General features: G+C 49.5%; 6 protein-coding genes across 6 annotated transcripts; 2 read left to right on the forward strand and 4 right to left on the reverse strand.

Moving 5' to 3' along the window:
- Positions 1-10: 10 nt before the first annotated feature.
- On the reverse strand, positions 11-2320 carry TrAtP1_008524 (uncharacterized protein). Its single transcript, XM_014086814.2, has 2 exons — positions 1250-2320; positions 11-1169 (listed from the first exon to the last, which is right to left on the reverse strand). Exons 1-2 carry the CDS (start codon positions 1562-1564, stop codon positions 351-353), a joined length of 1134 nt encoding a protein of 377 aa, XP_013942289.2. The 5' UTR covers positions 1565-2320; the 3' UTR covers positions 11-350.
- Positions 2321-2340: 20 nt separating this feature from the next.
- TrAtP1_008525 (uncharacterized protein) lies at positions 2341-3151 on the forward strand. Its single transcript, XM_066113938.1, has 2 exons — positions 2341-2884; positions 2953-3151. The coding sequence occupies exons 1-2, from the start codon at positions 2756-2758 to the stop codon at positions 3037-3039; spliced, it is 216 nt and encodes a 71-aa protein (XP_065970028.1). The 5' UTR covers positions 2341-2755; the 3' UTR covers positions 3040-3151.
- On the reverse strand, positions 3152-4388 carry TrAtP1_008526 (uncharacterized protein). Its single transcript, XM_014086815.2, has 2 exons — positions 4128-4388; positions 3152-4061 (listed from the first exon to the last, which is right to left on the reverse strand). The coding sequence occupies exons 1-2, from the start codon at positions 4202-4204 to the stop codon at positions 3347-3349; spliced, it is 792 nt and encodes a 263-aa protein (XP_013942290.1). The 5' UTR covers positions 4205-4388; the 3' UTR covers positions 3152-3346.
- A 3227-nt stretch (positions 4389-7615) lies between these two features.
- Positions 7616-7804, forward strand: TrAtP1_008527 (uncharacterized protein; the record flags this gene model as incomplete). The annotated part of the gene is made up of 1 exon (XM_014086817.2): positions 7616-7804. The coding sequence occupies one exon, from the start codon at positions 7616-7618 to the stop codon at positions 7802-7804; it is 189 nt and encodes a 62-aa protein (XP_013942292.1).
- Positions 7805-8502: 698 nt separating this feature from the next.
- On the reverse strand, positions 8503-9906 carry TrAtP1_008528 (uncharacterized protein; the record flags this gene model as incomplete). The annotated part of the gene is made up of 1 exon (XM_014086818.2): positions 8503-9906. One exon carries the CDS (start codon positions 9904-9906, stop codon positions 8503-8505), a length of 1404 nt encoding a protein of 467 aa, XP_013942293.1.
- A 452-nt stretch (positions 9907-10358) lies between these two features.
- TrAtP1_008529 (uncharacterized protein) lies at positions 10359-12521 on the reverse strand (the record flags this gene model as incomplete). Its single annotated transcript, XM_014086819.2, has 3 exons — positions 10359-11208; positions 11286-11723; positions 11785-12521. The coding sequence occupies 3 exons, from the start codon at positions 12519-12521 to the stop codon at positions 10359-10361; spliced, it is 2025 nt and encodes a 674-aa protein (XP_013942294.2).
- Positions 12522-13962: the final 1441 nt, after the last annotated feature.

Consider the following 13962-nt stretch of genomic DNA (forward strand, 5'->3'; position numbering starts at 1 on the left):
GGAGCATTGTTGAGCAAGTTGGTTAATGAGCGATGGTTCCTAAGTCATTAATTTTTGATGGTGAAAGCTAAAGCGCTCACTCTATACCAAACTATATAATTTGCTTCTGTATAGAAAAGGGACAAAAAGAAATAGCTGAAGCTGGTTAGCTGCAAGCGAAGCAAAAGGAAAAAGCAAGAGAGACAACAAAATGAAGAAGAATTTTGAGAACCAACTCATAGTCTCGCTGATAACCCCAAACGCCAATAAGTATTTTCCTTTTGTGTTGATTAGAGCCCAAGTTTGTATACCATACCCATCCGCTTGCCAAACAAAGAAAACTGTAAGTCTAGTCGATCTTGTTTTGATCATTACCGCTGGCCATCATTTCCCGATCGGCCACTAGCAGCGCTCTCGCCAACCTTGACCTCTTCATCAGAAACTCCGATGCTCACGCCTCCAGCCAGGCTCGTCGAGCTTTGCATAGCGCGCTCACGATCTCGGCCATGGCCGTAGATGCTCTCTCGAGGGCCCGCAATACTGACGCCACCACCCGGGGCCACGCTGGCGCTAGCTGTAGTGCTCGCGCTATCACTTCTATTGCGGCTTGCATCGCTCGATCGCCTCTCACGGACGACTCGTTCAAGCTCTCGAATGCGTCTCTTGAGCGCCTCGTTCTCCTTCTTTGCATTGTCCAGCTCTTGTCGGTAAAATGCCGTCTCCTCGTATCGCAGCGTCGCGGGCATCAACCCAGGGCTCATCTGGTCACCCAAAATGGAGCTGCCAGGAGTAGCCACGACAGAGCTCATCATGATGGAGTTGGAGGCGGCGGCCGGGACTCTCTGTTGATGGAAATAGTTGGACGGGTCTATCGAGCTGGCTGGTGCCGGCGATCCTGTCTGGCTTCGACGCGAAGCACTGCTATTCTGCCGCGAGAGCGATGCGGGGTGGGATGGCCGGGCTCGAGCGTCGTACGAGGAAACAAAGCTGGGGAAGGTCTGGGACGTGGAAGAAGAGGTTCTGTGATGGCGGCGTGCGGTAGGAATCGAGAAGCCAGAGCCAGACAAAAGCGAAGATTCGACAATGGGGTCATGGGAAGAGGCAGCGTTGGACGTCGAGGACGTGTTTGAAACGACAGACGCATTGTGGGCAGCACGCAAAATGGAGAGTTCACGGGTCAGACGATTCACCTGCCGATGGTCAGTCGATAGTCGCGCAACGGGTATCACAGGCCAAGACATGTCAACTACAGTCATGGGCTCATCCTTACCACTGCCTCCTGCTCCTTTTCCAGCTGCATATGAAGCTCGGAAGCCGTCAGCGGTCTTGGGTGTCGTAGAGGGCCCGGGCCTGGCCCGACTGCAGCATCTGCCGGGGGACTCATGGGCGATTGCGGCGGGAATCCGGGCGACGGCAAGGCTTGCGAGGGGATCTGCTGGTTCACGGCGGCCTGGTTGGACGGCAGGATGTTGACAGATGTCGAAGACGGCGACGTTGCGGCTTGTAGGTTGGCCGACTGGCGACGAGAATGCGTGCCGCTTGCTAGCACGTGAGGCGAAGGAGGCACGGAGTTTAGATCTGGCATCTTTGCTGGTCTTGTACCAAAGAGTATGGCCACGCCCTTTTGTGATGGTGTCCTCTGTGACCTAGTCGAAAGTATGGTGGGAAGTTAATCTCGTGTAAATGCGTTTGTCGGATCGCGTCTTCCGGGCGGCGGTGGCTGGGACGGGCCAAGCTGCTGCTGCGGCGCAAAGAGGCGCGAGGAGAGGAGCGAGAAAAGCCACCGGCAAAACGAGATTGAAGATGCGGTGTGTCGCAGCTGGACGAGGCAAGGTTGAGACAAAGAGAATGTCGGGATCCATCTGGATTTGGCGGTACGACGAAGAAAGGGCCCCCCCCGTTGGCCGGCGTTTGGTGCGGGGTGAGTGGGAATATGGTGGGAATGGCCGCCGCGGGCACTAAGACGGTACCCGACAAGTCCGCTAAAGTACAGCGACTCGGCAGGTGCTTGGCGGTGCTTTAGGGGGGCTTGGTGCCTGTGCTCAGTGTGCTGCAAGCGGCTGGTACACAAATTTGATGGAGGGTGAGCTCCATGGCGGTGCAGCACAAAATTCTTCCGCATGTTGAGAGAAGTGCGTGTTTAATTCAGATGCAAAGTACCCCTAAGCAGCGCATGTCTTCACCCAGGAGATTGTCTAATAACATGGAGCAGGCTCTCCTGACTACGGACTGAGACATGTTGTCCGATAAAGGGTTTGCTTGAGCATTGCCAGTACCTAAGAAAAAGAATAATACTACTCGATACTACAAATTGTTATCAACTCTGTTAATCTCCAACTTGTTAAGTTGCAAGTCCTAATTGCACAATGGAGCGGCACAATCTCACCATAGCTACAGTTCTCTGTGCTAACAAGGTTTCAGGTACGCCGCAGACCTGTCGAGATGATCGGGCATAATGCAGTAGAAAAGGCAAAGAAAAAGGCCCCAATTAAGCCCCAATTAACGCCTCCATCTGTGGAAAAGCTCCATTTTTGATTCAATCGATCGATACAATTCACTATCTTATCAGACTATCAGAACCGTTGTGCGACATCAACATGATGCAATCGTTTGTCGATGATGAAGGGCGCTGACGTCAACGCCATTCTTTTAGAGCAACGAGCAGTCAAAGCTCTACTTAAGAAATCTATCATCGCCGCAAAGTCTAAATTTCCTTGAACAGCTTTTTTCCCAAATCAATCAATCAATCAATCAAAACAACAATCCAAAATTCATCATGCCTGAAGGTCGCGAGTCTCCTCCTCCTGAACGCCAATCCGGCCGCCAGCTTCAGGATCCCACCGGATCCGGCAAGGCATCAGATGCTACCAAAAAAAATGAGATAGATCCTAACCATCAACTCGATGTAAGAGTGCATTTAAACATTTCATTTCATCGTTCATTAGCAGATTTTAATTGAAATTTCATCGGCAGTGCCTGTCATCGAACCCCAAAGGACCAATGGACGACGCACTCGAACACAAGTTTTCCAAGGGAGAAGGAAACTGTGAATCTAACTGAGGTCGCGCGAACTCTATAGAACCTGCTACTAATCAGCCCGCAGGGACTCCGCTCAACTCTTAGGGCAATGTCCGGTTGAAGGAGGGGAAAAGGATAAAGAAGAGATTGGCATTTGTACAATATTTCATTTAATTGCATTTCATTTCATAGCATCAACTATTTGCGTCGCTAAACTATCCTACGCCCGTTGAATTGAAACCGTAGAACCATATCACCATCTGAACTCAGTACAATAAGACCAAACAATTTCAGCTTAAAAAATCATCAGGAGCCATTCCATACGACAGGTGAGCTGACTCTAATTGCCTTAACCGCTCTTGGCATCAGTGGAAGATGTCGCAGCAGCAGGAGCGGCAGGCTTCTCCTCAGTAGACGTCTCCTTCTGCTTCTCAGCCTCCTTGCCAAAGACCCTCTCCAAACCAGCAGCCTTGTATGCGCTGCCGTGCTCCTCCGTCTTCAGATCAGCAAGTCGCCGCGCCTCGGTGTGGATATCCTGCACCTGTCTCGAGCCTTCGAGATAGAACTGGGCAATCTTCTTGCCAGTAGGGGTGTTGCTGGCCTTTTCAAAGTAGCTGCTCAGGCCGCCAAAGAAGCTGCCGGCGCGCTGGGAGATGCCGTAGGTCTGGTCGGTGGTTCTGGCACGGTCGGTGGCCTGATACTTCTTGTCCATTTCCTGAATCTTGTTGAGGAATGTTGACGAGATGCCGTGCTTCTGGTCCAGCTCGATGGCGCGCTGCAGCGCCACGTCGCCAACGACGTAGCCGTGCGCCAGGTACTCGGCAAGGATGCGCGAGCGGGGCTTCATCTCCTGGGTAATCTCGTCGTTGTTGTTGCCCTGTCGAGCGAAGTGAGAGCCATCGTCTTCAGAATCGCCGGTGGCGCTGGCGACTGTGATGTGGTTGGGGCCGAGCTGTGTGTTGTTGAGGAGGAGAGCTGTCTTCATGGCAGTCTCCTTTTCGAAAGTGACTTCTGCGCTTTTCGTCTCGCCCTCAGTGGTGACTTTGATATCGGTGATTTTGCCGCTGTGCAAATGTTAGCTTGGTCCACAGCGATTAGACATTAGGACGTTATAGGAGAGGGAGACAAACCAGAAGCTAAAGAAGTCCTTGACTTCAGAGTCGCCTGTTGCGGCAGCAATGTTCTTGACGTGGACGGTGGTGGTCATTTTGGCTTTAGGAGCTTAGTGATGGTGGGAGAGTTGTATAGGTATGGTAGATGGTTATCAGGTATTTGAAAGAGTTTTGGAAATAACAGCGATCCAGGGAGAAAGAAGGGTGGCGATATATAACGCGTTTGAGTGACCAGACCGTGGCTTCAGCGCAAGCTCGCTATCGTAGTTCCTGGCAAGCTTCTTGTTTGAGGGGTGTAGGCGGGGCAATTTTGCGACGTCATCATGAAGAAGGGGTGAGGCTAATGCGGTATGTGGCGGTGCTATCTTGGCCAAAGTCTCCACAGAACCTCGTCGTGGCTCAGCACCGCGACGTGGATGACGTTTCGATCCGGTCCAGACATGTGAAAGCTCGAGTCAGTGCGAATAGATGTTCGTGGGAGAAGGTTGTGGTGAAAACAAGGTGCCGATTATGCGAAAGAGAGAACTGTCATCTAGGAGCTATATTTCAGCCACGAGCCATGATCAGCCTCTCTTCAAGCCGCATGTCTAAACGTTGAGTGAGCATTCTATCAAAATCCATGTTCCTGGCTAGGCAATCTTCTAAGCCCATTTAGCACCTGCGTATCAATGCGAACCAATCAGACTTGGATATCCTAGTATTGATTATTGTCTGTTCTGATGGTTTCCATTTTGGGTGCGACTGTCGCCATCTACTGGTGTTTCTCAGTATCGCGTAAACTCAATTCTCTTCCGCAAAGCTTTAAATGCTTCGCCTAGAGCTTGAGGAACTAAAAAGGAGAAGACTAATAACGAACAACACAATGCATTTTCATCTATATACTATTCAGCACGAAGATAAAAGAGGACAATACATGAGTTCCTTGATGTAATGCATACTTATGCTTACCTAGTCCATACAAATCATCGACTGAGCAAACTGAAACGGAAAGCTGTCAAAGTAAATGGAGCGTAGATGAAGCAGTCTGTAGGAAGTTTTGCTCAATTTGTGTAGTATTCGATAAGAAACATACATGTACATACCTAGCACATCTTAGTATACCTATGCTTTATATGACATTGATTTTCCATGTCGGCGTGTGTATAACGTTTAGGTGAACTATGATAGCAAAGCCGGCCTCTAGCTAAAGTAGAGTCTGCGCTTGAGAACAATACACTAGGCTGCTTGACGAATATACGCCATATCGCACCCTTCTCTTACATCTTCTTTCACTTGTCGCTTACAACTGGTAGCGTATTGACTTGGATCGCCGCTTGCCACTATCAAAAGCTTCACCGATTACTTCAATATTTGGCAAGTTACCGCATTAATTGACGTGTACATCTATTTTTATCGTACAGGTATATCGCGACTTCTGAGATTACCTCCACCAAAATACACTGTCGAGGATATTATACGTGGTTCTCTCACCTCACATACGACAGATCAACATAAATTTAAAGAGCATGAATCTACCAGCATCAGCTCAAACCGTCCAAGTTGCAGGCCGGTCCCACATCCCTGATTGCTCCATACGGGGAACGACGTACTTATTTAGCGCGCAGATGTGCTACGGAGCAAGGCGATTGATAGTAGCAACAATAAGCGAGTCTTTGCAGTATAATGCAATTAGAGACGCCAAACAACAAGCGAAACATGTATATTGAAGCATGAAGACGCAACGTAGGATTACAGTTTCGGTGCGATCGCAGGCTGGATCTCGCATGCATAATCTTGACAGCGCCTGATGGGTTGCTACGCGGACCCGATGAAGAAGGTGGTGTGCCTGCAATCTGGATAATATGGGACATTGTCTTGATCCCGCCATTAACCAGGAAATTGCCTTTTACACGCTGCCAATAATGCCATTACATCGCCCTACATACGGCTAGTGGCGCGACTGACTCAGCTCTGGCTCTACTAAAGTGTGTACACGTTGAAAGCGGCTCTTTTCGCAGCAAACAGCCGCCAGTTCAACGTCTTCAACATGACATGCAGTGAAGATGGCAGCGGCATTCACTGCCGTTTTGCAGAACCTACGCTGTCAAAGCACTGAATAGACGCAGCAAGTATTTGCATCAGTCGGCGTCACCGCATTTTCATCGCTTGACCCCGATGCTCTTCCCTGTGCCCCCCCAACGGACGCAGCAGGGATAAGGGGCGGGGGTCTCTGAGCTGGGCCCTTGGCGAGCTGCACGTTCCCAGCCAGTAGGAAAAGAAAATCTGATTTTTGCCTTGCAGCGTCCCTTGCACACATCAGAAACAAACAATAAAAACCAACAGATCTCAATAGCATTCACCTGCCTTTTGGAACAAGAAAAGCTGGACTTGCGAGACAACAGAAAAGAATGATTCACTTTGCCCGGCCATCGGCCCCACCCCCGGTTGTCCCCTCCGGCAGCCAATTCTTCTCGTCGCCGGTCTCACAAACTCATTAGCTAAGAACTGCCCCCGAGGGAATAGACGAGGGTGGCATGCGTGGGGTCCCGTCTCAACGATGACAAGGGCATTAAAACGGCAAAATCTGAAAAAACAAGGGAACAAACAGCCAAAAAAAGCAAGGTGAGAGGACAGCTCAGCCATAAGAATCCGGCAGAAGCCACCGTTTCCTTTACATCCCTCCCTTCTTCTTCAACTCCGTCACTCATTTCTTATACGCAACTTTTGACCTTTGTTTTTTATCGATCCTCATTCTTTATCACAGACCCTGTCTTTTTTCTCTTCCAACCACGTAGCCAGCCAATAGTTCTCTGCTAGAACCGGGCTAAGGAGCAGGGCAACACGCAGCCAGTCTCTTTTTTCTGGGCTCACGCGACGCACATCTCGTAGAGAATCCACCCGAGTGCATATCGACTAGCACTGACTCGACGTCTGACCCCCGACCGCCAGAAGGCATCTGGAGATATCAAACCTCTGGGCCGGTTTTTTCTTTCTCTTCTGCATGTCGATCAGCCGTGGATCTTATTGACCGCGAGTCCTTGCATTGTCCCTCTGTGAGACGGGATATCAAAGTGCCCTGTGCTTGAGGCCCGAGCTGCCATAAACCACCATCAGCTCACAGTGACTTTGCAATTTTTTTCCTTCTTACTTTTCATATCTGCAACAAAAAACGGTAAGATCATCTTCAGTCCCCTCCATGCGATATTTGCCGCCACCCTTCCCTTGCGCACTCGTGACTGAACCCTTTTCGTGGCGGGGATCCGAGGGTTGGGCTGAAGTCAGGCATGCAGTGATGCGATAATGTCTCAAGCCAGCCTGGATTTTTTCTATTTAATTCTTCACATTCCTTCTCCTCAACTGATTCATTGTTTCTGACGCGGGAATGTTTCATAGCCACACGGGAACCTGAAAAGAAACTAAAAAGGCCTCCGTTTAGAACTTTATTTTTGTTCTTTAATTCTTCTTCTTCTTCTCTCTCAATCCCAAGCGTAAAATCGACGATCCACCCTTCAAAAAAACTTTCCATCATGGCGCGGGGCATGTCCAGCTACTCCATGACTTCAACCTTCAACGGCTACGCCTCCGACTATGAAGAGAAGCTTCTCAACACCGTCTGGGTGAGCATCGTGGGCCTGGAGGTGCTGATGGTGCTTGCGGTCGCTACACGGGGCCTCTTTCGACGATTCAGCCCGCACCTCAAGCTACCATCACGATAAAAAAAAAAATTAAAATTCTCACCGGCACCACACTACAACAACAACATACTCCAACCACATACGACACAAAAGATACCAAATGACACAACATCATATTATTATTTGACATCTCATACCCTTTTGTTATTCTTCAACTTTCAACGTTACAGCATCAGCGAACGAGCGATCATGGCGGCAGCATTTCTTTTTACTCAACGAATTTTTTTTTTCACGGGCGTTTTTGATACCTTTGCAATTATTTTTTCAATTGGGTGGAGTTTTTTTTGTTGGTTAAATGTCATACATGGAAGAAAAGCAAGCGAAATGGCAGAAAAGTTTGGTTCAATTACGGAAAAGACGGGCGAATTGCGAAATGTGGAATGTCAAGCAGATGATTTAATGAATTTTTTTCTTCCTTCTTCTTTTCAATGCCGCACTTAAGAAAGGCGTACAATTGAAGCTCTATTTACCCTTTCCATGTGAACATCTTGTAGTACTCAAAATGACCTCCAAAGAACAATTTCATAATCCCAAGACAAGTCTACCAAGTAATCTTCTAGAATATATTTCCATCTCTCTAATAGTCCCCTCGATACCAAACCGCTCATAATTAATGCGCCAACATAAGAAAAAACACTTATCATATACATAAACATTAAACCCAACCTTCCCTCAACTTCCCTCTCTTATATTGTATTCTTCCTTCAATGCCTCCCCAGCTAATACAGCGGCATCGTCCCCTCAGTCTCCGCAAACGCCCTCTCCAACATCGCCAGCCCTTGCTCAATCTGCTCTGCCGTCACAGTAATCGGCGGTGCAATTCGAAAAGTGCCTCCAAAGCTCGGGTGACTGCTCAAGTTGGCCCACACGCCCAAGTTGTACGCCGTATCGCCAACCCTCTTGGCCAGCTCCAGGCCCGGCTCCTTGGTTTCTCTGTTGGCGACAATCTCAACACCGGCCATGAGGCCGCGGCCGCGGACATCGCCAATGCAGCCGTATCGTGATTTTAGCTTCAAGAGGCCAGCTTGGAGGACTTTGCCTACTTCTCGGGCGTGCTGGACGAGGTTGTCTCGGAACACAATCTCGAGGACTTTATCGCCGACGGCAGCGGGAAGAGGGTCGTTGACGTGGGTGGTGTAAAACATGAAGCCTCTTTCGTTGCAAACACGGTCAATCTCTTCGCTGGTGACAACTGCGCTGAGAGGAAGACCGTTGCCCAATGTCTTGGACAGGGTTAGGATATCAGGCACAACATCCTCGTGATTAATAGCCATGAAGTCGCCGCATCGCCCAACGCCAGTCTGAGCTTCGTCGACAATGAGAAGCATGCCTCTTGCTTCACAGTGCTTCTTCATAGCCTTGAGGTACCCCGGAGGCAGAACAATCATGCCTCCAGAGCTCTGGATGCACTCCACGATGCACGCAGCAAGGTTACCAGTGGACTGCAAGTCAACCATGCGCCAGCCATAGTTGAGCTCAGCCTCCCAGTCATAAGAGCCATCAGGCTTCCGGAACTCAGAGCGGTAGGCGTTGGGAGAGGGAAGCATGAGCTGGCCTGGGAGGGTTGGGCCCTGGCCCTTGCGACCATAGTGGTATTGAGCTCCCAAAGCTTGTGCAGTCATCCCGTGCCAGGAAGCTCCAAGACCGACAATTTCCCATTTTCCAGTGTACATCTTTGCCATTTTGATGGCGGCCTCGTTGCTCTCACCGCCGGTGGAGAGGAAGAAGGTCTTGTCCAGGCCTTTGGGGAGAGCCTTGCAAAGACGCTCTCCCAGGCTAATAACAGGAGGTGAAACCATTCCAGAGAAGAGATGGTCGAGGTACATGGCATGGTCGACGACGGTTTTGACGATTTCGGGATGTCCGTGGCCCAGGAGACAAGACATTTGGCCGGATGTCCAGTCAAGAATTTTGTGGCCAGACGCTGTGTAAATGTACATTCCCCGAGAACCAATAATTACGTCGTCATGGAATTTGGTGCCATAGTTGGCCAAATAAGCTTCAGACTTTTCCCGGAGCTCCTTTTCATTGATTCCGCCGTAAAGTGTGGGAGCAGCATCAAGCTTTCCAGAGACGGGAGCCAGAAGAGGGCTATCAGATCCGACGAGAGCTCCCGGAGCCATTGTAGATGCTTGTAATTTGACTGAAATGATAATTAAAAACAAAAACTTCTGGGAAAGAAATAAAGTTGACAAATAAAGAGAAAGGTTATGATATTAGATAAAAAAGTTCGAAGAAATATCTGCAAAAATCTTCCAGTATATGTGTTGTTTGAGGTATTCGATGATGTGAGTTCGATGACTTCCAAGGATAGGCCAGTCTTATATACAAATTTGAAGAAAAGATTTTCACTCCTCAAGTTTATTACTTTCTTTTCCGATATCGTATCGAGAAGTTGTGGATATCTTCGTGGCGGTTGTTGGCTTTCCTAGTTTCGCCGCGGGAAACTCGCCCTGGTTGGCCGCGGCCGCAATCTTTCCCGCGGCAGAGTTTGTATCCGTATTATCTGCAGGACCGCCCCCTATCCAACTCTAGTTCAATCCACAAATAGACCAGCCACGGGGCTCTCTGTTTGTTACCAAGTAAAGGCATTTTGTAACGGGTCCCATATGCTCGGGAAAACGTGGTCTAGAATCGATGCGTCAAACTCCTGGAGGTCCAGACTGCTGCTGTTTCCACCTTGTTCATCCGGTGCCACGCCCGCCAGGATCTTCTCCACAATCTCGGCGTGTTGGGCAATGCAAATATCGCCCAGATCCCACTTGTGCTGCTCCTGGTGAGAGCGAAGCGCGGCAATCAGGTCGTGAGCAATCTTGAAGGAGTGGCTTTGGACCAGCCCCTCGGGAGTGTTTTCCGTCTCCAGCGCACACCGCAGCAAGAAGTTGACCGCAGAGGGGAAGGCAAAAGAGCTGACGGCCATCCAAAAGTCGCCAAGATGATCCTTTTGGAAATCCTGTATGAGCATCAGCATTTCCTCTGATGTCATGCGCGCTGCCGAATAGCGATTCATTATCTGCTCCTCGTTTACAGCCTCCGTCTGCTTCTTCGACTCGAGCTGTATTCGCTGCAAGAGCAGTTTGGCGGTCAAGTATGCTAAACGAAGATTTGCTGCCCCATTGATTTCAAGGTGAGATCCGAGCAAGACAATGCGGCGACAGGGACCCTCTAGCTTCTCAGTCCATTGATTCAATGCAAGCTCGAGATCCGTAGTGGTCAGCCTCTCCCTTCTAACAGAGTACACGTACTGCAGAAATAGGCCAAGCACCTCGCTTAGAGCTACCAGCGAAATGAATACTTTGGCAGTGATCTCAAAACGTGAACTATTTGCTTCCGTTGAACTCTGCCGAAGGTACTCTATAGTTGGCGGAGGCACGTCATATTGAGCCTTTTGGATATGAGGCGGTGTTCCATGCGCCAAACTTGTCCTGAAATCCGATTCACAAGTCAGTTCTCTCATCTTCTTCTGTTGTTGGAGTATGAAGAATAGACATGTCACACGTACCATCTGTCATGAACCAACACTGACCACCAGATTTTCATGCGTAAATACTTTTCTGCCTGCGGGATCTGCCATGGAAGAGGATTGTGATTTAGGCCTAGGGAGTGTGCAATAGAAACTGCAGACCCGAGAAGCACACCGTTTCCTATCAATGAAGTAGTAGGACGACCACCAATGTTGAGCAGAATCGCCTTTATGATGGACATTCCTGGAGATAGATGGAGCTCAGAGTATACTGCTTCGCTAGCAAGATTCCAAATGAAACGGCTTTCTGGACACCTATATCGACTCAGAGTTGGAGAGCTTTGCCAGTAGATGATCGTATGGGCATACAAGCATGCCAGCAGCGCCGGTGATATCCGCGTCTTGTCTTCTTGATACTGGCGGCGGAATGAGGCTTCATCCAGTAATGGAAGGCATACATTCACTTTTCTGAAATACCTACAAAGAAAACAGTCAGCTACGTGGAGGCTCCAGGATATTAGAAAGAAGGACGACGAACTCGTCAATAACGGCCTCATTATGAGGTTCTAGCAGCTTCTCAATTATCTCCAGCTTCTCTGCTGAAGAACTACGATTCAATATGACACCAACTGGTCTCTTCTGGACCTCAGTAAAAAGAACAGGGCGAGAACAGCTGGCAGGCTCTGGGACGATCATTCTGGTGCTCCTGGTAGCCCCAGGTATGCCTGAGAGGTATGTAGACAGAACTTGACTGTCATTGGTGGTGGCCGGCCCTACGATGTGTAGATTGAGATGTTGGTCATCATCAGAGCCCAGTGCCATTGCAGGCCCTTCCGCCCTGTCGTGATAATTTTGGCCCGGCCTCGACATTGCAGCAACTGACATGGGCGGTGCAATGGAAACCGGCACTGACGCTTGCCGCCCCATGGCCGCACTTCTTGACCCAGCCATTGATGCTGAAGTATTGGCCTTTGCACCCCCATGGAATGATGCCGCGGCTCGTACACCTGCCCTCGCTGGGGTCAACCCGGATGCTTCCACAGAGGCTCGAGGCTCTGCTCGACGGCGACGGCGGGCGGGTTCCGGAGACTCTGACGTTCGAGAATCTTCAGGAAAGTAACACTCTGTCTGGTGCGCAAGACACGTCACACACGCCGTATTATCGGCTGCGGTCTGACATCGAGACTTTCTCCGGCGACAGGGGATGCAAGCCGGCCGGAGATGCGACCTGTATGGCCTTCCGCCGCCGCCGCTCTGTTGTTGGCTTCCGTCCATATTTAGCCAGAATGAGAACTTTTGGCAAGTGAAGAAAGCAAACAAAAGACGGACGCCTCCACGAAATCAATACACCTCGTCTAGGATAAAACCAGTAGAACCGATAATGCGCAGCGTCCAAAACGAGATGATCCGACTTGGCCGCGGGAAAAGACTGCGTTTGCCACGCTAGAAGGACAAAACACGAGCCCTGGCTAGTGGCCGAGGTTGTTGGAAACTAAGCAGTCTTAGCTCAAATCCAATATCAAAATCTCGTGTGCCACCAACATGATGAACTTACTGACCAAGATAGCCGGTGCAGGAAAATGCGAGAGATCGGCCCAATTACACGAGGAATTATAGAACAGGGTGCAACCAGCTCTCTCGTGCTGCCTTTTAGGGAGGTAAGCAGCTACAGTCCGACGGTTTCCGCCGCAGAGCCTCACCTTCCTCAATCTAGTTTGTAATGCTGTAGCTCATTCGACATAATATAGTCTGAAGCGGCATCAGTTAAGTGCCTAAGCCGCCGTAGTGCAAAAGCCATGGTATAAGTACTTGTAGCAATGATACAACTATGACCGCTCCCACACGGAGTTAAGATGGCCCCAATTGAAAAAGTACAGGCACCTAGTAGACTAATCAGCTATCTACAAGATTGAACTTGTATAGTCCACGCTTGTAATCAATAATGGGGAATGTTCTCCAAGGCAATTCCGGGCAAAGTCCTAAAATTGTATCCGTACTTGATAATCAAAAGCGCTAGCAAGGAAGCTTCGCTACTTACATGGGACGAAGGGCTGCTAGACGTTTCTCGAAAGCTGGCCATTGAGGCGATAGGCGGAGTGCCCGTGTTATACAAGACAGGGTCTCTCGTAATAGCCCTTGTAGCGCTGCTGTAGGTAATAGCCGTTAACGGAGTGTCTTCAAAGATGACAGCTCCAACTAGAGTTGTGATACCTATCTAGTAAGCGAGACTAACAAGCCTTCCGGCTGGCCCGCTGGAGGCGTCGGTGAATATGCCAGATCAGATGGGGATGGGTTACACCACCGATTTCATCTTGTCAGAAGAAGCTCATCTGGGTCAAGCCGCCCGATTACGGCTGCGAAAGCCAGCATTGTTTAGCAAACTTTCTGCCCTGGGCGCCGCGGTGGACCCCATTGATTGTGAATAGTGGGTGGAGTGGATAATGGAAGTTTCCCGCGGAAAACCAACGGCGCAGACCTGAAGACAAATATCTTCCGGAAAATGTGATGATTTGCCGGAGAAGACACACAAAGTGTTCGTCTGTATGGGTCAGATAAGCAGGCGAAGGCCATGGTGAATGGATATTGACAGCCTGTGCTCAAAAGCGATGACCACTCTTTGGTGGATAGTGCATAACCATTTTCCAGATCAGTAAACAGCACTTATAACTGGAGTGATACTATTCGAGTTTCTGATATGGAATCTCGCTTTTGGATG

The sequence above is a fragment of the Trichoderma atroviride genome, chromosome 4 (genome assembly GCF_020647795.1).
Source record: "Trichoderma atroviride chromosome 4, complete sequence".
NCBI classification, from domain to species: domain Eukaryota; kingdom Fungi; phylum Ascomycota; class Sordariomycetes; order Hypocreales; family Hypocreaceae; genus Trichoderma; species Trichoderma atroviride.